Source organism: Pogona vitticeps, chromosome 2 (genome assembly GCF_051106095.1).
Source record: "Pogona vitticeps strain Pit_001003342236 chromosome 2, PviZW2.1, whole genome shotgun sequence".
Classification (NCBI taxonomy): Eukaryota; Metazoa; Chordata; class Lepidosauria; order Squamata; family Agamidae; genus Pogona; species Pogona vitticeps.
The window spans coordinates 101,514,320-101,538,453 of record NC_135784.1 but is presented as its reverse complement, the minus strand read 5'-3'; the positions used below and the strand labels follow the sequence as shown (position 1 = coordinate 101,538,453).

The 24,134-nt window shown below is 42.2% G+C and overlaps 1 protein-coding gene across 7 annotated transcripts in view; it reads left to right on the top strand.

Moving 5' to 3' along the window:
- Nucleotides 1-24,134, top strand: part of JADE2 (jade family PHD finger 2) — a 236,507-nt gene that overhangs the window by 112,345 nt on the left and 100,028 nt on the right. For all 7 annotated transcript variants that reach the window (XM_020794422.3, XM_078385723.1, XM_072990142.2 and 4 more), the window contains exon 5: nucleotides 9,310-9,479. In XM_020794422.3, the coding sequence (XP_020650081.3) occupies nucleotides 9,310-9,479 (170 nt within the window). The remainder of the gene's footprint in view (nucleotides 1-9,309; nucleotides 9,480-24,134) is intronic.

Here is a 24,134-nt window from a genome sequence, read left to right as displayed (position 1 = left end):
CAGAGGGAGATGCCGTCTTTTAGATAGCTTAGAGCCAAGCTGTTTGGGGCTTTATAGGTTAAGATCGTAACTCTGAATGGTGGTGCCTGGAAGCAGATCAGCAGCCAGTAAGCTGTTGTAACAGGGAAGTTATATGCTGCCTCTAACTAACCAGTTAACAATTTGACTGTGGCATTTTGGACCCTTCAAGAGTTTCCAAACACCTTACGGCCCCAGGTAGAGTGTGTTACAGTAATCCAGCCAAGAGGTAACTAGGGCATGTGCCACCATGGCCAGATCAGACCTCTGAAGCAGTGGGACCTCTTCTATCAAACCTCTTTAAGAATTGGATAAGAGTACATACTGTGTTACAACAAATAATGTGTTGTAAGGTTCCATTAACCCCAGAACTGTTCTTATTGAATATGATACCAGATAATATGGATAAAGAAATGTATAGTTATGTGTATAGTTACTTGTATAGTTATGTGTATAGTTACTGCAGCTAGAATTCTTTACGCTAAAAATTGGAAAAGTCAGGTGGTACTGAAACAAGAAGATCTTATGGAAATGATAAAAGAAACGACAGAAATTGACATTTTATCAGAAGTAATGAAGGTCTCATGAGAAGCGAAGATTCCTTGGAAAAGACCTTGATGTTGGGGAAGTGTGAAGGCAAGAGGAGAAGGGGACGACCGAGGATGAGATGGTTGGACAGTGTCATCGAAGCCACCAACATGAATCTGACCCAACTCCGGGAGGCAGTGGAAGATAGGAGGGCCTGGCGTGCTCTGGTCCATGGGGTCACGAAGAGTCGGACACGACTAAACGAAACGAAACAAAAGAATAGTAAAATCAGTCAGTGGGCCTGTCTACACTGCCATTATAGATATGGTATGTGGATTGATGATGGCATGGTTTGGATTAGGGGGAAAAAACCCCTCATCTGCGAGTGTTTCTACTTAAAATGACCCATCCTTCCCCTTTAAGAGCTGTCATACAGCTTTCTGGCCCAGTCCCTATGTAGTTGAGAGATAGCAGCCTCCAACTGCTTTTATGGCTGCAAGAAGGGGATGAAGGGAGAAGACGGAATGACACCAATACAGGGACGGAAGAGCAGTGTTAAAAAGATCACTTCCCCAGTCCCTCTGCAGATGCTTAGGGGAAGCACTTAATTGACAGTTGATTGGGCTACCTGGGATCATTTGCTGTTTGGATGGAAGGAGCATGCCAAATGGCACATCACTCCTCCCCCAACTTTAACAGACCCTTTGTCACCTGATCCACCCCATATCCAAAATGGCTCATCTGGACAGGCCGGTTATAAACTGCATTAGCACCGTAGAAAGATCAGCCCAAGAAGGTCCTGTTTCAAGCACAACACAACGGGTCCTTGGAACCCCAGGATGAAGCTAGAGCTCATTACTTTAAGCCCATTCGAAGAAGTGGTGAGGTGTTAAATAATATGTAACATGAAAAAGGTGTGGAATGTGGTGCTGCTGTGGGTTAAACCGCAAAGCCTCTGGGCTGCAAGGTCAGCAGTTTGAATCCATGCAATGGAGTGAGCTCCCATCGCTTGTCCCAGCTCCTGCCAACCTAGCAGATCGAAAGCATGCAAAAATGCAAGTAGATAAATAGGGACCACCTTGGTGGGAAAGTAACAGCGTTCCATGTCTAGTTGCGCTGGCCACGTGACCGTGGAAACTGCCTATGGACAAACGATGGTTCTACAGCTTGGAAAAGGGGATGAACACCGCCCCCTAGAGTCAGACATAACTGGACAAATTGTCAAGGGGAACCTTTACCTTTACCTTTAACATGAAAAAGAGTCCCACAGATATCGGTCCCTGTCCAAAAAGGCCAGGTCTCTTGCTCTTAAGAATTCATGTACAGTTCATGTGAGAAACTTACCATGTTTTGGGCTTTTGCGCCTGCGCGCCCGTGCACACCTGTGGGGGGCCCACCCCGTACCCCATTTTGTTTAATTTTGTGGGTACCAATCAGGGCTTTTCTCCTTTGGCAAGGCGATTCTGTGAGGTTTTTTTTTTAATTTTATGTTGTGCCCTCCTCCCCCTCCCCCCGGCTAAGCATTCCCTCCCTTCTCCGCTTCTTCATCCTGCTGCTGCTGCTGCTGGTGGTGGTAGTGAAGGAGCCGGAGGGGGCCGTGGCCAGCGACAAGGGCTTGCGCCCCCCGTCCCCAGGCTAAGGAAACTCCTGGGCAGCTTCCTCAGGCTCTTGCTCCGCTTGGCGGAAAATCTTATGTGGCCCAGTCTCACCCAGACTCTGCCTCCAGCGGCCCCCAGGCAAATTGAGTTTGAGACCCCTGATGTAGAAGTGCTGTACTATTTATGGAGCAAGAGAATTGAGAGATCTTTTTATACCTTTCTCCTGTAATTCTAGAAAAGAGGAAGACCTGAATTGACGTGAATTTACTCAGTAAAGTCAGCCTAAGACATGCTTTTAATTTGCAGAACCAAAGCAGGGCTGTTAATGACAGGATCTTTTGGAGATTATTAATCCATAAGGTTACCAAAAGTCAGAAAGTACTTGATAGCACTTAACATTAACTAGAATTCTGGCTCCCCTATTGAAATTGATCGGAGATGCCCCATTTACTTCCTTACCAGGGAAAAAGCTCAGAACAGCCATGAGAAAATAAATACTGTCGAATTCAGTACTCCATTTTCTTACAAAATTCACTACCACATGATGGTAATTTGTTTAGAATATTCAGTGAGGAGTTGATACGATTGGTTTGTTGATCGGTCTTCGTCATGATCCTTCTTTGGAAGCTACAGTTTCAGGGGTGGTAAACCTGTGAATCTTAAAAAAGCATCACAAGGGCTATTAGCTCCTCCCCAGGGTGTAAGCAATCCAGAACTATACAGTGAGCCACTATCAGAAGCCACCTGCTAAACTAGATGGGCTCGTGGATTGATCCAACAGGTTTTCTTTCTTTTTCGCAGTGTAGATAGCAAGAGTCATCTTGTTTTCCTTTTCTTCTTTTGGCATAATTTACTCCCATGGAAATGTAGGAGCAAAGTGAACTGAATGATCACGAACCTCCTAGGCTCAAATTATTTCCTGAAGGACATACAGGATGTTGCTCTTTCTTTGATTCCCCCCCCCTTTTTTCTTTCTCTTGTCAGAATCAGTGTATATTAGCATTTGTGTCACAATGTGATATTTCAAGGGGGAAATGTGATCTTTGCAAATACCATGGCAAGCTTCAGCTTCTGCGCGTGCCAAGAGCTGTCAGAGCTGGCATCTCAGTCTGCTTCCCAGTCCGCTTTCCTTCCTGTGATGGTATATCATTACATGTGACACTGCTGTTGTGTGTGTGGCAAGTGTCATGCATAATGGTTCAGAGCTTCTTGGAGAATTCCTGGAAAATTGACAGCAAATGCCTGTTCAATTCCCACCCAGAAACTGCATGGGCAGGCGAGGTCCCTTCTCTCTTCCATATTTCTTAGCGTTCAAAGCCAATCTTTGTGAAGGATGCATGACAGCTTCTCTTGCAAAGCATCCTACACATACCAGCATCACCAGTATATGGAGGACATAATGCCTACACAGACTAATGCTGAAAAGCAGTTGCCATCTGGTGTGCTATCTGCATTGTCTGCATGAGTGCCCATCATTCCAGCATCTCACATGGAGTATGTAGGATAGGGAATCCCAAACTGTGTGCTGGAGCACATTAATGAACCAGTAATAAGCAGTGAGAAATAAATTAATAATTAGAAGACCCCAAGACCCCAAAAGGCCTGCCCTTCTAAGAGGCTGCCTGGTATATCTCTGAAAATGTTGGTGCTTGAGCTGTGCCTTCATCCAGTCAGCTTTGGTGGAGGCTGCCTGTTGTGTCTCTGAATGATTTACTGCTTTTAACCTTGTTTTCTTCCAGTCACTATTCTCTGTAGATGTGGATAATTCTCCACATATGCATTGGGGGAAATTTAATTAGTTCATCTCTATGCAGCAGAACTCACAACCTTTTAGAGGAAACACAGCCAGATCTCAGTTCTTGCAATCCGAAGTAGATCTTCCAGGGATGAGTGTGAAGCATGCTTCTGCTTACAGTTTCACATGCAAAATAATAACATGTGTCCTGGCAATCTGAGGCTTGAGCTAAGTATCCATACTTTAAGTATGAATCCTGACACTTTTAAGGGTGAGAAATAAGAACACAAGGGTGTGAGAAAAGCCTTCTTGATGGGCTAGACCAAAGTCCTATCTAGACTGACATTTTGTTCACAGATATTATTGAACACTCTCAAGCAGGAGAAAATGTTTGAACCTGGCTTATGAGGTAGCTGTGCACGACACTAACAAAATGTGTGAAGGGTTTCACTGTAGCTGATTTGAGGGAGGTCCCTTATACCCTTTTTTTAATCAACTAGGAGAGTCTTGGCTAGGGTACAGTCTGGGGGTGGGGGGAAGCATACTTGTCACAGAAACTAGCACCTCTTTCCATTTCCATAGTTCTGCTTAAAATTCATTCAAGGTCCCGTACATCTTGGAGGACACTGAACATAAGTCTTTGCTGCATGGTTTTATTTTTGTTTTGAGTTCATCTTGGGTAGAACAGAGGTTGAGAACAGGTGGCCCTTCAGATGTTGAACTGCATTTCACATCAGCTCTTCTCTGCATGCCTAACAGTAAGGGGATGTGGTGGGCCACAAAGTGGCCTCTTCTGCTTTTGAAAATCTGCCCAGTATGTATAAAAGAGCACCTTATTTTTGAGTGGTCTCATTTTGTAGCCAGATTTGTAGTGTGGGAACATTAAAGCTCAGTAGTAGGCGGATGAAACAGGCCTTGAAATCAAGGTGTTGTGTAGCGAGAGGCTCCTGTCCATCGTTACTTCCATGATACACCCATGTCTTCTTTCAGGATGTTGTACTCCACATTGACATTCCTTTTTCCCTCAACAAAGTGTGCTGTATGTGGCTACAAAACATGTCCCGTGTTCATTCTGCTGTTTGAGTAGGGAGCCTTTTAGAACCACCTAGACTTTTTCTTCTCCAGCAGACAATGAGGCTCCCCAAGCCTTCCCTTCTTGTTTTCTCGATAGCTGCTAGGCATCATAACTTAGCACATCAGTTTGCTGTTACTATACAGTATGCTTGTAATGCTGTTGAGTTTGTCAAGTACTGTACATTTGTGAATTGCAGTGTCAGAATGTCAGATTTGAATGCCATGATGCCATTAACAGTTACAAGCAACTGGGATAATGTTTTTGACTACCCATCTATGTAGATGCTGCATAGCAGGGAAGTAAGTAATTATTTTCTGAAAGAAAACACAAAACCTCTGAGCTTTTCTGACTATTGCAGAAGTGGACAGCACTTGGAAAATATTTCGTTTTATCTTTAGCTAGCATATTTGTCAGTTTTTATCTTTTATGGGCCAGAGAAACAGATTTCTGTGGTCTTCTTATCCACAACAGTCCACTTTCTGAAGTTCTCAAAATAAGTGACTTAATAACTTCAATAGCTTGGCTTCCTTAGCTCAGGCAGCTTGTATTCATTTATCATTCATAGCGTTTATATATATCCAGAATGGTTCTCTTTCTCCCCCCCCCCTCCTTCTGAAGTGGTGGTTTTATACATGTGATTACTCTGAGTGATACCCTCAGTAAGCTCCAGGGGAAAGAAAACCTCTTGTGTCATAGGAAAACATTATGATAAGATTGATGCAGGCAGATGTAGCTGTAGGTAGAATTATTTGTTTGATTTCAGAATCAAAACATGTGGGAGGTTGTTGCCGGCAGGCTTATGATAGTGCTGGCAAAATGGAAATAAAAGAATCACATCTTGTGGGGGGTTGGGTTGGGGTCGCTGGTTTAATTCCTGGGCTGTCAGAAGGGAAGTGTTTCTAAATTTAAAAGTATCTGTGGATCCAGGTCTATAAGCTCTTCACAGTGATTGCCTCCAGCAGCTCTTTTGCTCACCATAAAGTAAAAGTATAAACTCAGAGCAAGGCTCAGAGGTTTACATAAAATTAGTACCTTACCTGCCTCATTCCAATATCATCCACAATAGCTAGTTGACAGAACAGTTCATTTTTAAAAAGTGACTGTTTACTTTTCCATTTCTCAGAAGTAACTAAGACAGATACTTTTCCTTACTGTCTGAATTGTGAAAACTGTTGACGTGTTCCTCCCGTTCACTTTGTTCTTACCTCAACATTCACAAGGTGAGGCTGCAGCAAGAGGTGGCACTTGAGCAGTGTGGTATCTCTTGCAGGGTTATAATCTTCATGCAACATAATTATGCCTTAGTTATTGAGGACAATTATTTGTTTCTAATTATTTTCACCTCATGAAGGGCATGATCTGCCTGTCTCTGTGCCTTGAATATGGCAGTGCATATCTACAGCATGGGGTCAGAAGATGGTGAGGGACGCATTGAGGGATTGGTCAGCTCCTACATTTACTGCAGAGGAAAGAAGGAGTTTGTTGTTCTGTGTCTCACAGTTTGTTGTGCGGGCAACTTGGACCTTTGCGGTATTGCAGACAGGCTGTAGAATTATAAGAACAGAGCCATGGCCTGTGACAAGATGGGCTTCTAATTCATTTCTACAAAGCAGGTACACCCATTTACCCCCAACCCCACCTCAGCTCTCCACAGACCAGTCTGTTCAGTCCATGGCCTCTGAAGGGGTAGAAGAACAGGCTGACACAGGTCAAGAGTAGGTACATTACCAAGAAGTGCTTGCAAACCTGGAGTGAAATAGCTCATGCGCAGGTTCCTCTGCATGGTATAGAGCAACCTTCTCAAACCTGACATCCTCTAGAAGTACTGGATAACTAATCCCATCATCTCCAATAATACTGGGCGCATGGTGCAAGTTGCAGTCCTGCAAACCTGAAGGATGCTGTGCTAGGGAAGGCTTCTACAGGAAGTGGAGTGCTAGCTTGGAAAGCAGACAATAAAGGAAGGGAAGGTGAGAATATGATAAGAGGTTTATAAAATTAACAACAGTGCGAAGGCAGCAAATGAGGAAAAATAATTTAACAGCCTTCGCGTACTGGGTGTTCAAAGTAGGTGGCTTTTAAATATAGTTGCCTATTCATGGAAGACTTGTCAATGGATATGAGCCAAAACAAATGGGAGGCACTCCTTTTGAGTTCCAGATTCTGTGGAAAGAGAGCAGGACGGTTCTGTATACTTCACAATGGCAACCGACTGACAGCTCAGGAACAGAAATGCTGGGTTATCAGGCAGCCTTTGATCTGACTCAGAAAGTCTGTTGTAATGGAGGGCAAAAGGCAACAAAGCCCTCTGGGATGCTAGTCCTGATTTGATTTGGACTGTTGCTCAGATGCTGAAGATGAGTCAGACCCTTCACCCAAAAAAAAAAAAAAAAAAAAAGGAAGTTTTTCCAGGAACATAAATCCAAGGCACCAAACATGTTGCTTGAGTCGGTACGAAGCCTGGTGCTCCACAGGAAACATTTTGAAAAAAACAGTAACATTCAACTAAGAACCCGTAAAACCATTTCTCCCATTGAGAGAGAAATGAGAACAGAAAATCACAATAGCCTTCAGTAATGTCGCCACTCTCTTGACCAGCCAAGAAAGTTCTTTTGTTCCATTTTTATTCTGGAAAGATGTTTATGAATTATATACTTCTTGGGGAATGCTGTTTCAGAAAGGCTTCTCAGTCTGAACCTGCTTGTAAAATAGTCCTCTCCGCATGTGTGTCTTCCTTCTTCACCTCTAAGCCACAGAGAAACTGTAAACAGTAGGCTGTTGTGGCTGTACTGTACTGAAAAGTATTATCAGTTATCAGGGGTTGTTTTCAGCAGTGCAACACTAGAGGTAAGGTGCTACTAGCATATCCAAATTGCTCCTTGTAGATTATTTGTAGCCCGTAGGGCTGGCCCTGTGATAAGATGGAGTGAAGCAGCCTGTCTCAGGAAACAAGCTTGAATGATATCAAATCCCCAATTATGTAGGTTTCTTTTTTTGGTTTTTAACTGTTCTGGAGACATTGTTAGAATTTCCTGTCTGGCTTGAACTGGGTCATCCTCAACCTCTAGCTAGTACTTGAGATGATCTTGCCGTTCGTTACCTCAAGGAAAATTCTGAAGTTGCATTTTGGTACAGCAGCTAGAGAGCCCTTTGGGCTGAAGACCAAGACCTGCGATGTGGTAAGGAAGGACTTCTTTCTAAAGGCAGATTGTTTCTCTCTCTTTTTTTGCCTGATATTTTGACTTTGATAAAATATTGCTCCAAGTGAGAGAGAATTTATTTTATTCTGCCTGCATAGTTCATAGCCCTTCTCGTAGTAGGGGTGGTCTCTGTTGAGACTGGTTGCCATGTGAATCACTTAATCAGGGCAGTTTTTCAACAAGCTCGAGGGTGATGTACTCAACCTTTGCCTCCATGTTGATGATTTAACCTTTCTTATCATTCACAAAGCCATTTTTCTTGACATAGTTGATTATTAAATTGTTATCAAGTCCTGTGTATGTATATACTTTATTCCCTTCGTGTTCGGTCTTTCAAAAAGCCTCCGCTGCCTGTCAAAAAGGTCAAAAATCACTACTTCAGAAACAAGCCATTAACTGCATGCAGTTTCCTTTGGCAACATCTCAGAAATACTTGTCTTTCAAAGAGTCAAAAGTTAGCATTGCTTTTAAGACCATTTTAGTTTGGCTTTGGTCATGGGCAATGCCCCACATCATTTTCGTTTTTGACATTCCAGCCATGTAAAATGAAAGATAGTGCCTTGTGCAAGGCATTGCTTTTCCAATTTTTAAAAAAGGGAATCACACCTGCAAGGTTTTGAAGGAACAGATATAGCTCCTTAAACATGATAGGCATCCTCTTCACTAAATTATAACTGCTTAACGAACCTGTGATTCCCATGTTCTTTGGCAGAAACTGAGAGTTTAAAAAGTTTATGTTTATAGTTTGTGTGTTAAATGTCATCAAGTTACACCCAACGTACAGTGACCGTAACAGGGTTTTCAAGGTATGTGAGATATTTAAGGAGTGGCTTTACCAGTTTCCCCCACCACCACCACCACTGCAGTGAGTTTCCATGGCTGAGCAGGCATTCAGATGCAGATCTCCTGAGTTCTAATCTGTTACTCTATTCATTACATCAAACTAGTTCTTATATTTATGGTGTAGGTCTGCTTCGGAATGTTCCCGCAGACACTGAGATACAGTAATTCAACCCAGTTATTTTACTTTTCGTGTTGCAGTGGATACTTGTCCATAACTTAATTTCAAGATACAAATACCTATACCTATACTTTGAACAGCAAACTCTTCCCGCTCTGTATCACCCTTATATGTCCATACGTTTTCTTCCCTAGGATAATCCCACTGCAAGAACATTCTTCCCCGCAGACCTCACCAAGCAACTTGTCTAGCTCTGATAGTCTAGATGTCACCAGAACGTACTCTCAAAGAGTAAGTCGCTATGACCTGGATGAAATTGATGCGTGCTGGCTGGAACTTTTCAACATGGAGCTCAAAGAAATGGGTAGGTGTTTGTGGTCCTTTTATTTCTTATGTGACGTGGACAAAGAATTGAGTAGGTGTTTGTGCCTTTTGCATCAAAAATAAGGCTCCCTATTATATATTATACTGGAATTACTGATGTCCCTGAGTATCCATGGTACTACTTAAGTAGAGAAAATAGTATTAAAGTGATTCATAGAACCACATCCATATTCATGGATGGTATATCAATACTCATCAATTTTGTGGATACTGGTCTACAGCAAAAATGCTTCTAAAATAAATGTAGTCAAACTTCACTAATTCTGGGTCACTGAGAATGAAAAATCATGCTTACATTTGTTGATTGGCTCTAGTTTTCAAGATACGCTATTGGGTCAGTATACAACCCTTGACTTGGGAATGGTGGAGGATAAGTGAGTTATAAAGGGAAGGGACCTCAGTTCAAACCAGAAATTACTAAAATACATCTTTGATTGGAACAATTAATAAATCTATGACTGGATTTGCACAGTACTTGCTTTTCAGGCATAAAAGTGAATGATGCAATCTGAAGCTGATATTGCGTCATACATGATATGAATTGTGTCATGTTATTCCTAGATGTCATGGATGATTACTTTCTAAAAGTCATGGATAATGAAGCTTACATCCTTCTGCTGAACAGACTGCCCTAGGAATCATATAGTGTCATTGTCTCTGTCGCGATTCCACGTCGCCCTTGATTGTTTCACCAAGGGCACCAAGCTCACGCTACGTGCCCTTCAGCTGCCACCAGTTGATTTCATCAACAATACTTATTATTAATGATATATGTCCAGGCCATATGTCAGTTTAAAAGAACCAAATAGAAATTGTTTATTGCTACAGTTGTTGACAGAACAAGCAATGTTGTTAACTCTTAAACAAACATTCTCCTTTATCTACCCTCCACCACCATTCTCCTGACTGAACTCCAAAACTCTCTCAACTCTCTAATTGTCCATCTCAAAACCCTATCTAAACCTTATCTATGTCTATCTCCTGCTGAGTCTCTTATACCTTGTGACCCCGCCCTCCAGCACTCCCATTGGTCTATGCAAATAGCATATGAATATTCATGACTTGGGTGAATGCCACAGTCTTTTACTTGCTAGTGTTTGGTTTTGCAAAGGGATGCATTTCTGGTTGTTGTGGGTTTTTCGGGCTTCTTGGCCGTGTTCTGAAGGTGGTTCTTCCTAACGTTTCGCCAGTCTCTGTGGCCGGCATCTTCAGAGGATAGCAAACTGTGCATTTCTGTTCAGCCAAACTGAGCAGAGATTCCTTGTACTTGTGTGAGCAGTGTAGACAACTTTGGCCGTGTTTATGGTGAAATGACTTTTGCAGCACAAAAGTGCCATATAACTACGTATGGTTAAGAAAGCCTGTTGCCTTTATGTTGGCTGCAAAAATGGAGACGAGGACAAGAAGTGGGCCCCACACATACGTTGCAGCACTTGTGCAACAGATCTTTGCCAATAGTTGAACAGAAAAAGGAAATCTAGTGCCTTTTGCAGTGCCGGTGATTTAGAGAGAGTCAACAGATCATACCAGCAATTGTTACTTCTGCATGGTAACTCCAGTTGGGAAAGGTGTATCAAAAGAAGAAAAAGTGGAGTGTGGATTAACCAAACATTCCATCAGCTATATACCCAGTACCCCATGGAGAAGGACTGCTGATTCCTGATGCACCAGAATCATTATCACTTGAGTCAGGCAAGGAAGAGGAAGAAGATGAAACTTCTGGTCCTGAACCATCAGTGTCACAGGACCCACATCTTCTCCTGTCCTCCGATTCTGAACCACACCTCATAACACAAGATGAACTGAATGACTTTGTCAGGGATTTGGAACTACCCAAGAGTAAGTCAGAGCTGTTGAGATCCAGTGGAATCTCCTGGCAGGTGATGTTAAGGTTTCCATGTTCCATCACTGTCAAGAGGATCTTATTCCTTTCTTCTTCATGGAAGGTGATCTTGTAGCCTACAACAACATTGATAGTATGATGGCAGCCCTCAGCATTGTTCACAATCCAGGCGAGTGAAGACTGCTCATTGATTCATTGAAGAAAAGTCTTAAAGCTTCTTTTGCTACATAACGGCAATGTTTTGCCATCAATTCTGGTTAATCATGCACTCCGTAGGAAGGAAACGTATGACAACATGAAACAACTTTTGAGGTGCATGAACTATGACCAACATCAGTGGCTGCTTTGTAGCGAATTGAAAGTTGTTGCTCTCTTGCTTGTTCTGCACACTGGATACATATTGTATTCTCTGTGAACGGGATAATCGTGCAAGAGATTCCCACTACATCAGCATAGATTGGCCACTCCGAAAGTCATTGGAGCCTGGGAGGAAAAGTGTTCAGCACCCACCAGTTGTTGAATCAAATAAGATTTTGTTACCACCCTTACACATCAAGCTGAGTCTGATTATGAACTTTGTCAAGGGCGTGGACAAAACACAGTTTTCTTTTTAAAAAAAATCTATTTTATTATTATTCATACATACAGAACATACAAAACAACAAAGACACAACAAAAACAAAGCATCCATACTACATATATAGATCAGAGATTTTGCCATCATCTAGGTAAGTGACGGCAAACCCTTTTGGGACTGAGTGCTCAAACTGAAAAAAAAAAAAAAGAACAAACCAGGGGGTGTCGAGCCGTGGCGATGGAGAAACCAGAAGTGGCGGTAGCAGAACCAGAACTAGCAGCATGGAGGTGCCAGCGCCAGCAGGTTTGGCTGCAGGGGGGGAGTAGTGATCTAGCAACTTATGGCTCACGTGCCCACAGAAAGGGCTCTGCATGCCAGCTGTGGCATCTGTACCATAGGTTCGTCATCACTGGCCTAGGTCATCTAATATCATCAACAGGTTCTTGTAAGTAACGGTTCGCCACGATAATTTCTTCCCCTAAGTTCCTGTCTTTTTCTAGATCCAATTGTACATCAGCTTCCAGCTTTCCTTTGCAAAGTGTCTCGATTGATCCCGTATTGTGTCTGAAAGCGTATCTAGTTCTGCAATTTCCAGTAGCTTCTTTAATAGCTTCTCCATCATTGTTATTTCTCCATTCTTCCATTTTTGGGCCCAGAGTAACCTGGCTGCTGTATATACCGTGTTTCCCTGAAAATAAGACAGGGTCTTATATTAATGTTTTGCTCCAAAAACACATTAGGGCTTATTTTCAGGAGTTATGGTTTCTTCCAGTGCTTTATATTACTCTGGTGTGAGACCATCTGGTCAGGGGGCTTTACCATTTTTCTGTTTTTTTCCATTCCTCCATGATTTCGCTTGTCACAATTGATTTATTTAGATTTTCTAATTGTTGGGGGCTAAATCTCCAGGTAGGGAGTGACAAAACACAAACAGCTTTCAAGTACCTCTGTGGAATATATCCAAGGCTATGTGAAGCTAAGGTAAAGGAAGGTGTCTTTGTTGGTCCTCAGATTTGTGAACTTCTTTGAGATAATGCATTTGACGATGCACTGTGTGGCAGGGAAATACAGCATGGAGAGCCTTCCAGTTAGGGGCAGTAAATTTCCTTGGAAACAACAAGACAGGCAACTACAGGTTGTTGTTGGAAAATCTCCTCAAGGCATAGGAAAGCCTTGGTTGCAACATATCACTAAATATACATTTTTGCACTCTCATCTAGATTTTTTCCACCAAACTGCTGAGCAATGAGCGTCAAGCACGGCAAGCATTTTTACCAGGCCATTGCAACACTATCAGGGCAAATGGAGTCCTTCAGTGCTTGCAGACTATTGCTGGACGGTGACAAGAGACACTCCATATAATGAATACAAGAGACATGTCAAGTACGCTGAGTAGGACTAAACTATGTGTATAATATTTTTATGCCTTTGGTTTCATAATACATTTTATTTATATAACCCTTCTGCTGATTTTTGAAGTGTTACATAAACAGGACAGGTGAAATATTATCATGTAAAGCAACCCTAAGCACATGAAAAGACCTTGGCTTACAATTTACGATTAAAACCCTACTATCTATGCAATATATATAGATGTAAAATGTCAAAACTTAAATATCTTGGAAACAGCAGTTAGTCAGTTGTTTTAATTGGCATATTTGCATTAATCATATCAAAATACAATTATAAATAGCACATTTTGTCCCTGAAGCAATGATTTCTATAAAAAAAATGTAGACCAGTGAAATCATATCAACAAAAAAGGGTAGAGCAGATAGAATAAGGGGTAGATGAGGCAAACTTTTTACCTTGGAGGAGAATACTATCAAGTGTTTTTTACATACAGTGCCTCGGTGTTTTCATACATAAGTCTCCCCTTCTACCTCAGAGCAAAAGAGGAAATTCTTCCCACTAGTAGTAAATCTCTCTTTCCACCATATCCTTGTAGCTTTTCCAAGGTGGCTTTAGCCAAGGGAACTCAGAGCCATGGGAGCTCACCTAGGTGACATTGTTTCATTGTATAAATTGTGTCTTGCAGAGACTGTGGTAACCACTAAAACAGTAAAGTGGTGCCTCGCTTATCAATCTTAATCTGTGCAGCAAAAATCGCTGCTAACCGAAAACATCGCTATGCGATTTTTAAAAGCCCATAGGAATGCTTCGAAACCCCTTCAATGCATTCCTATGGGCAAAAAACTCACCTTTAAGCGAAAATCCTCCATACGGTGGCCATTTTCTCTGCCCGGTATGTGAGGAATCCGTCCCAAAACACAGTGAGCGTCCATGTTTTTTTCCTGGTGGCCATTTTGGAACCGCCGATCAGCTGTAGGAAAAAGAACGCTATGCGATAATCGGTAAGCGAAACAGCTTACCGATCATCGCAAAGTGATTTTTTCCTATTAAAAACATTGCAATGCGATCACTTTTTCGATTGCAAATTCTTCGTTGCTAAGCGGTTTCGTCATTAAATGGGGCACTCGTTAAGCGAGGCACCACAGTATTTCTCATGGTTCAAGCCATCTAAACAAATGTGGTTGTACTGATCACTTCCATCCCTATGATCACATGGTTCTCTGGGCACCTCATGAGCTGAGGTTTAACTGGGGCGAACTTGTGGCTCTGTGGAAAGTTTCCTGTGTCAATTGGAACCCTGGAAAACCAAGAGGTTTGGGAGCTTCAACGGCTAGAAAAGTTGCCCTGGTACAGAAGGTATCGCTCAGAACATAAAGGGTTGAAAGGGGCATGTAGATCTGCCTGTCTTTCTGTATCCATGGTGCTGCTTGAACGGCTAAATAAAGCTTTGATTCCTTTCAGATTTGAGGGAAAGCAAGGTTGGGTTTGCTGCCTTGTCGTGGTGAAGGGGCTTGAGTAACTCAGAGAAGCTATGGGCTGTGCCATGCAGGGCCACCCAAGACGGACAGGCCATAGTGGAGAGTTCCGACTAAACGCAATCCACCTGGAGTAGGAATTGGCAAGCCACTCCAATATCTTTGCTAAGAATGCCCCATGATCAGAAAAAAAGGCTAAAAGATATGACGCTAGAAGATGGACCCCTCAGGTCGAAAGGCGTCCAACATGCTACTGAGGAAGAGCGGAGGACAAGTACAAGTAGCTCCAGAGCTGCTGAAGTGGATGGGCCAAAGCCAAAAGGATGCCCAGCTGTGGACGTGCCTGGAACTGAAAGGAAAGTCGAATGCTGCAAAGAAAAATACTGCATAGGAACCTGGAATGTAAGATCTATGACTCTTGGGAAGCTGGAGGTGGTCAAACAGGAGATGGCAAGAATAAACATCGACATCCTGGGCATCAGTGAACTAAAATGGACAGGAAAGGGGAAATTCAACTCAGATGATTATCATATCTACTATTGTGGGCAAGAATCCTGTAGAAGGAATGGAGTAGCCCTCATAGTCAACAAAAGAGTGGGGAAAGCTGTAATGGGATACAATCTCAAAAATGATACAATGATGTCAATACGAATCCAAGGCAGACCTTTCAACATCACAATAATCCAAGTTTAAGCACCAACCTGGAGACTGAAATTGAACAATTTTATGAAGATTTACAACACCTTCTAGAACTGACACCAAAGAAAGATGTTCTTCTCATTCTAGGGGACCGGAATGCTAAAGTAGGGAGCCAGGAGATAAAAGGAACAACAGGGAAGTTTGGCCTTGGAGTTCCGAGAAGCAGGGCAAAGGCTAATAGAGTTTTGTCAAGAGAACAAGCTGGTCATCACAAACACTCTTTTCCAACAACACAAGAGGCGACTCTACACGTGGAAATCACCAGATGGGCAATATCAAAATCAGATTGATTATATTCTCTGCAGCCAAAGATGGAGAAGCTCTATACAGTCAGCAAAAACAAGACCTGGAGCTGACTGCGGCTCTGATCATCAGCTTCTCATAGCAAAATTCAAGCTTAGACTGAAGAGAGTAGGAAAAACCACTGGGCTACTCAGGTATAATCTAAACCAAATCCCTTATGAATACACAGTGGAAGTAAAGAACATTTAAGGAACTAGATTTGGTAGACAGAGTGCCTGAAGAACTATGGATAGAGGCTCGTAACATTGTAGAGGAGGCAGCAACAAAAACAATCCCAAAGAAAAGGAAATGCAAGAAAGCAAAGAGGCTGTCCAACGAGGCCTTACAAATACCAGAGAAGGGAAGGGAAACAAAATGCAAGGGAGATAGGGAAAGTTACAGAAAATTGCATGCAGATTTCCAAAGAATAGCAAGGAGAGACAAGAGGGCCTTCTTAAATGAACAATGCAAAGAAATAGAGGAAGATAACAGAAAAGGAATAACCAGAGATCTGTTCAGGAAAATTGGAGATATTAGAGGAACATTTTGTGCAAAGATGGACATGATAAAGGACAAAAATGGGAGGGACCTAACAGAAGCAGAAGACATCAAGAAGAGGTGGCAAGAATACACAGAGGAATCATATCAGAAAGATGTGGATATCCCAGACAACCCAGACAATGTAGTTGCTGACCTTGAGCCAGACATCGTGGAGAGTGAAGTCAAGTGGGCCTTAGAAAGCCTGGCTAACAACAAGGCCAGTGGAGGTGATGGCATTCCAGTTGAACTATTTAAAATCTTAAAAGATGATGCTGTTAAGGTGCTACACTCAATATGCCAGCAAGTTCGGAAAACTCAGCAGTGGCCAGAGGATTGGAAAAGATCAGTCTACATCCTAATCTTAAAGAAGAGCAGTGCCAAAGAATGCTCCAACTACTGTACAATTGCACTCATTTCACACGCTAGCAAGGTTATGCTCAAAATCCTCCAAGGTAGGCTTCAGTAGTATGTGGACCGAGAACTCCCAGAAGTACAAGCGGGATTCCGAAGAGGCAGAGGAACTAGAGACCAAATTGCTGACATGCACTGGATTATGGAGAAAACCAGAGAGTTCCAGAAAAATATCTACTTCTGCTTCACTGACTATGCAAAAGCCTTTGACTGTGTGGACCACAGCAAACTATGGCAAGTTCTTAAAGAAATGGGAGTGCCTGACCACCTTATCTGTCTCCTGAGAAACAGTTAGAACTGGATATGGAACAACTGGCTGGTTCAAAATTGGGAAAGGAGTACGACAAGGCTGTATATTGTCCTCCAGCTTATTTAACTTATATGCAGAATACATCATGCGAAAGGCTGGAGTGGAAGAAACCCAAGTCGGAATTAAGATTCCTGGAAGAAATATCAACAACCTCCGATATGCAGATGATACCACTCTGATGGCAGAAAGTGAAGAGGAATTAAAGAACCTTGTAATGAGGGTGAAAGAGGAGAGTGCAAAAAACGGTCTGAAACTCAACATCAAAAAAAACTAAGATCATGGCCACTGGTCCCATCACCTCCTGGGAAATAGAAGGGGACGATATGGAAGCAGTGGCAGATTTGACTTTCTTGGGCTCTATGATCACTGCAGATGGAGACAGCAGCCACGAAATTAAAAGGCGCGTGCTTCTGGGGAGGAAAGCGATGACAAACCTAGACAGCATCTTAAAAAGCAGAGACATCACAGTGCCAACAAAAGTCCAAAAAGTCAAAGCTGTGGTTTTTCCTGTAGTGATGTATGGAAGTGAGAGCTGGACCATAAAGCAGACCACCGAAGAATTGATGCCTTTGAATTGTAGTGCTGGAGGAGGCTCTTGAAAGTTCCCTGGACTGCAAGGAGAACAAACCTATCCTTTTTACTGTGGTGCCCCGCTTGATGACGATAATCCGTTCCAGCAAAATTGCTGTAGAACAAAATCGTCAAGCGAAAGTATAAAGCCCATTGAAATGCATTGAAAACCACTCAGTGTGTTCCAGTGGGTGAAATACCTCATTGTAAAGCGAAGATCCTCCATAAGGCGGCCATTTTCGGTGCCTGTAAAGCGAGAAAACACAGTGGGGAGCCATTTTGAAACCCGACCAGCTGTTATGATTGTCGTAAAGCAAAAAATCGGTTCCCGAGGCAGGGAACCGATCGTCGTCAATCGGATTTTCCCCATCTAATCACCGTTTTCCTATCGCAATAGCGATCGCAAAATACTCATCGTGAAGCGATTTCATCGTCTACCAGGGTAAGCGTCTAGCGGGGCACCTCTGTACCTCCTACCTTAACCTGTTTTTTTTCCTGAGGAAGGAGCAGATATGGGAATGTACCCTAGCTATAGTGTGTTTTATTTGCACATCTGTAAAGTAGAACCATTCCTTGCCGAGTTGACCCAGCCATTTACGAGACATGTCACAGAAGATACGTTACACAGTAGGCAATTAAACCCATGCTTCTTTCACATAGTGTTTGCTTTAGAGTGTTTTTTTTTCTTTTCCAGGACTCAATTATATTTATTTCATACAGTGAACCCGCAATCCTCAGGCGCATCTCCCAGTCCTCAGCTGTTATACTGTTAGGAAAGATTAGGTGGAGGTAGGTGCTGCAGTGCTCCCACATGTTGATGTTATAAACCTCATAAAAGAGTCAGCTTTTATTTCCGCTTCCTATATCAAAGGTGCAGTTCTGTGCATGCTGAAGTCAATGGGGATAAGAAGAATGATATCTTAGTGGACCATCTTCCTTTGATGGGAACATTTGCCTGGCTTCAAACTATGTGGAATTCTTTTTGTAGGAAATGGGTTTTAACTTCTGGAAGCCAATTCTTTGGCTGTCGCCTGTTCTTTTGTCTTGTACGATAGTTGGACAAGCTAGTTTTTGGCCTCCCATGAAAAACAGTACTGATGTCACTTACTGGATGCAGATGGGAAAGAGGAGGAATATGTATTTGAACTTCTAGCTCATTGCTCTAATTTCATAGAATTCTTAATGTCTTATCCAAATAGACTTATAGAGCTCGGAGTTTTTAACTGCTCTGATCATGTATGCTTCCTTACAAATACTCTATTTTTTCTGATTGCATTCAAAATAAAACAGCCACCTTTCCACTATAAATTTATTCAGCACCCAAAAAAGGAGGGGGGAAGACCCCTTCTTTTGTCACCATCGCATGCTTGTGGTCAGCTACCCTGCTCGGTAGACATATTGAATGTAAAGACCTGCCAGCTGATAACATGATGAACATTTAACGGTGTCTGAAGGTTTTATTGGTTGCTGCTGCTGCTGTGTGCGATAATAAAGAAAGTTGGTCTGAAGTAATTTGGATCAAACACATAACTGCATCCACATATCAGCAGCACGCCCTTTTTCCTTTTAAGCAGAAGCAGATCCACAACTCTTCATTTATGTTTTTATTAAAATTTCACGCCCTATATTGTGATCCCTGCTTAATCCAAAGCTATTGTATGATTGTAGCTAGCAAACTTCAAAGACTCGAAGAGAAAAGTCTCTTGTCTGTGACGCTGCCACCTCCCCTCTCTTCCACCCACCATCCGCTCACATATGCATGCATTCCTCTCTCCCTTTCCTCCTGTTTTCTGCTTTGTGTTTTGAGCTTGCTCTCTTTCTGTTTTTCACAAATAAATTCACAGAGATATTGCCAAAAGTGAAAGAATTCCCAGGTCCTTCTTTGAGATCTTTGTTTGAGCACTACTATAATTTGTAGCCCTGTATACCTCCTCCTAATGTCGCCGCAACACCCCTGTAAGCTAGAGATAGCAGTTGGCCCAAGGTTACCCAGTGTGTGTCATGTCCAAGTTGGTATTTGAACCCATGCCTCCCAAATCCTAATCCAGGATGCTTAACCATTACAGATTTTAATGTCAGGTGGTTGGGCTCCTATTACATTGCGTTGCTGTAAATCGCTTAGAGGTAGTGCTTTGCATTGAGTTAGTTGTATATACATGAAATAAGTAAATTAGTTAGTTAGTTAGTTTAGTTTAGCCTCAAGCTCCCAGTTTCTGTCTCCTCGTTCTGTAATTGGGAAACAAACTTGACTGTTTGTGTTACGAGAGCAACATCCAGTAGCGCTGCTGCTCCAGCACAGGGGGAAACTCATTGGTGCTTCAAGAGAGCACTTCACCAGGAGGCAGAGAAAGAAAAGTGGGCTGATGACCCATTTCCCCCGTGCATGGGAAGAGGGCCTACAGCAGTGATCCCCAACCTTGGGCCTCTAAATGTTCTTGGACTTCAACTCCCAGAAATCCTGGCCAGCAGAGGTGGTGGTGAAGGCTTCTGGGAGTTGTAGCCCAAGAACATCTGGAGGCCCAAGGTTGGGGACCACTGGCCTACAGCACCTAATCCAGGAGTGGGAAAAATGCAGTCCTCCAGATGTGTTGAGGTGATAGTTCCAGTTCTCACCAGTCATTGTCCGTGACAGTTAGGACTGATAGTAATTGAAGTCCAGTGACGTCAGGAGCAGGGGCTGCATGTTACCTGCCTCTGTCCTAAGAATGGAAAGACTTTCTGCAACCTGACACCAGTAGTACAAAGATTTCATTTCTGCTTCCAGGGACAAATGAAAATATCCCTGCCCTACCTGCCATGGCTGCCAGCCATTCATAATAGAAAGGACTGCCTGAAAGTTTTGGAACCCTATGCTAGGAGCAGCAACTTATAATATCTACATATTGGTTGATTCTTAATACCCATCATCTCTGGTAATTGGTCATCCTCGCTGGGGTGGATGGGAATTGGAGTGTACAGATTCTCCAACCTTATTAAGATCCTTCACATCCTGTTCCAGTCTTGTCATAGGCCTTGATCTATACACACATAGGTAAAAGTAAAGGTTCCCCTTGACAATTTTTGTCCAGTCGTGTTCGACTCTAGGGGGCGGTGCTCATCCCCGTTTCCAAGCCATAGAGCCAGTGTTTTGTCCGAAGACAATCTTCCGTGGTCACATGGCCAGTGTGACTTAGACACGGAACGCTGTACACACATAGCATAGGAGTAAATTACACAGAATTTTCTTTTTGGAGCTCAGCTTGTAGAACATGTGCTGGATTGTTTATGTTTCTTATCAGATAAAGTTGGTATTAGAAGGTGAAGTCATTAGTTAGTCTGAGAATAGGGTGCTCCTAAGATCACTAATTGTGTATTAGTTGTCCTTTCAACATTTCCAAATTGTGCCTTATTAATGGTATAACTGTAATCTTGCTTCCATTCTCTACAATGTTCTGTTGAAGGATGCAAGCAATAGGGGAAAAAAAAAGAACAGCAGGAAACCTCCAGGGATACCAGTCTGAAAGCACAAATAGAAGCTTGTCCTAGAATCCAGAGTCTCCCAAGAAGGCTCTTTAAAAATGGACAAGTAACTAAGGGGACTTTAAGAGCTAAATACACATAAATAAAGCACAGCTGTGCTGATGAAGGGGAAATGAGAAAGCCCAGTGTGATTTGTTTGATAGCAGTAAAATAACTGGGCCACAGATTCAGCAAAAGATTTATGGTAAGTGTCTTAGAGATTTCTAATACAGTTCAAGTAGGTGCAACCCATTTTAAAGCCATCTTTATCTTTAAAAAGGCATTGGATTGTAAGATGGCATGATATTGTACATTTAAAAAAAATGGCCTGAATACGTATATTCTTTTAATTAATAATTGGACTGTAATGAGTAGGCTGCCGAGGAGGGTGGGTGCGTGCAAGTTTTCACATTATTGCCTGTAGGTAGCAGGGACCATTTATTAGTCTGTCTTTATCCGAAGCATCGGCCTTAATTCTAGTGAATGGTCCTGAGACCATAGGATTCTGTTTCAGAAGCCCATTGCAAACTTTAGAATAGTTTGAGTTAGCCTAAAATTGCTTGTGGATCTTGGAATGAGAATCGGAAGCTTCCCTGATGCCCTTAAATAATAAGCTGAAGTCTAAAATACTTTGAGACTAAGCTGGGAGACCTTCCACAGATACTTGATGGCACTGAAGAGCTTGCTTTTGTATGGCCAGGCTCCTGACTCACTCGCGTTGGCCTATTGTGACACAAGAGAAGGTTAGTTGTTGGCCTTAGAGAGGGAAAGGGCAATCAGAGAGGAGAGTGCCAGACCATCAAGATGACATTTAACCGCATTCCTTGTATGCCATCGGTCTTACCTGTTAATATCAAAGTTTCAAATTCTGTGAATGGTTGGTTGATTTTCCAGTTGCATAATGAAATGTACCTCTCTCTATATTTTTAAAAGGATGCATTGTCTCCGTTGCATAGCACGTGCAAACTGGGCAACTGTTACCTTATTTTTGCAGCTTAACCAGTTTGCTTACTTTAGCCAAGGGTGACCTAGGATTTATGATAGGCACCAGAAATCTTTCATCATCACCTGTCTGGCTTCTGTGATCTCAAAAAATATTCATGTACTCTGTTTCAGGCATATATTGTCAAATTGTCAATAAACATAAAAAGGGGTGAATCCTGCAGTTAAAACACACATCCAAAAAGCAGGAGGGAGCTGTAATGTTCAGGAAGCTGCATTCTTTACCTATACTATGTACTACATTTTTTTCTGTACTACCATGGAATCATATTACATGTGCAGCACTTTATACCCTTACTTAATTGTGCATTGGGAGAGCTAGTGGTGATCAAATTCCTGCTCAGCCGTGGAAATGCATTGCTGAGTGGTGCTGGTAAAACCTCTCCTTAAATATTTCACCTACCATGGAAATCCCGTTAGGATTGATTATAAGATAGATTTCAGTTATTGGAACATAATACATGCTAGGTGGTCCATCATGGACTAATCCTGACCCACATAAACTAATTGTATCCTAAGTGCACACATGTTGTGCATTGACAATTTGACAATAAAGGTTTATTATTATTAGTGTCTACCACGCTTTGGCTATACAGTAGGAGAGCATAACTTGGCCCACTGCATCTTATCTCATGCATTGCTTTTCACAATTGAGCCTCCTTCTGATCTCGCAAACTGCCTTCTGAGCACCCCAGTATAGGATATTATCTAAGATACATGCAGAGGTCTACATCTAGGTTTTCTTACATTTTACTTCCCTCACTGTTTTCCCAGATCTCAGTGTTCATATTTGTTTCTAGTCTGTTGCAGCAGAAAAGACAAAATCATAAAGGCTAAAGACCTAATGAGATGTTTTATTTGTATGTGTGGCATGGTTTTTGTGAGCTACAACCCACTTCTGAATAATCTGAAGAACTAGACTACAGTCCCCCGAAGCTTACACCTAATAAAATGTGTTTGTTTTTAAAGAGCTGCAGCACTCTCCATTGGTTCAGAACAATAGGAAGGTTTCGAGATGTAGATAGCTTGTCTTCAGATGACTTTTTCTGGGTAACTCCCAAAATTACATAGCTGACATAGCCATTGTTATGCTGACTGTGAGAGTCTGGGAGATGCAATCCAGAAATTAAACATTTCATATCTCTGTCATGGGCAGGAGAAAAAAACTGACCACAGGTGTGGTAGTAGCAGCAGCAAGAACTGTTCGGTATTTAAAATTCTCCATGTAGTTATCTTGCAGGAAAGACAAGTATGGCTGAGAGTGACCCCTCAGCTGAGGTAAACTGCCTGCTCAACCACTGATGGCCACAGTAGCACAGCTTTGTGCTTTCTGAGGGGTCTCCTATTCCTGTGAGGAGGGAGTGGGTGGGATTCAGTTTGAGAAATGTACAATCTAATGCACAGTCTCCAGTAATGTTTAATTAAGGTCTATTTATCCCTTGAGGAAGGAAGGAAAGCCATTATTAAATTGAGCTTGGGTGCGTGGGAGCCGAGCTCTGCTCATGAGCAGTTGATTTCCTGATCAGTCTGTTTGTACTGCCCGTAACAGTTCATTTAGAGGCATTGCTGGTAATGCCTCTATGTTAGGCTTTTCTTTCCCCTGATGGTTGAGGGGAGGGAGGGCAAGGAGACTTAAAATATTGTTTTAGATGGAATTGTTGAAGATGCCTCACATACAGATTGCCTGAAATACATCCGTGGGCATTTGTCTTACACAAAATAAATCAGTGTGAGGATTCTTTAAATATTTATATATTATATAAAATGCATGTATGACATTGTAAATTAGATGTCAGTTTATTTATAAAATTACATAAGAATGCATAAGATTATTTGCACATCTGCATGTGTTGTGTATAAATCCTGTGTACTTTCAAGATTCAAAATATTATGTATACCTTACTCATAGTCATCAATTCAAAATTACGATTATGGTTAGTAATGTTTTTTTTCTCAGTTTTTTTCCACCTAGAGTAATAGGAAAGTGTCAGAATATAAGCCTATAGTCTGAAAATGTCTGGCTGTGGCTCTTGAGATTGTCAGGGAAAAGTCGTTCTTACCCCCAGCTGCTTTCA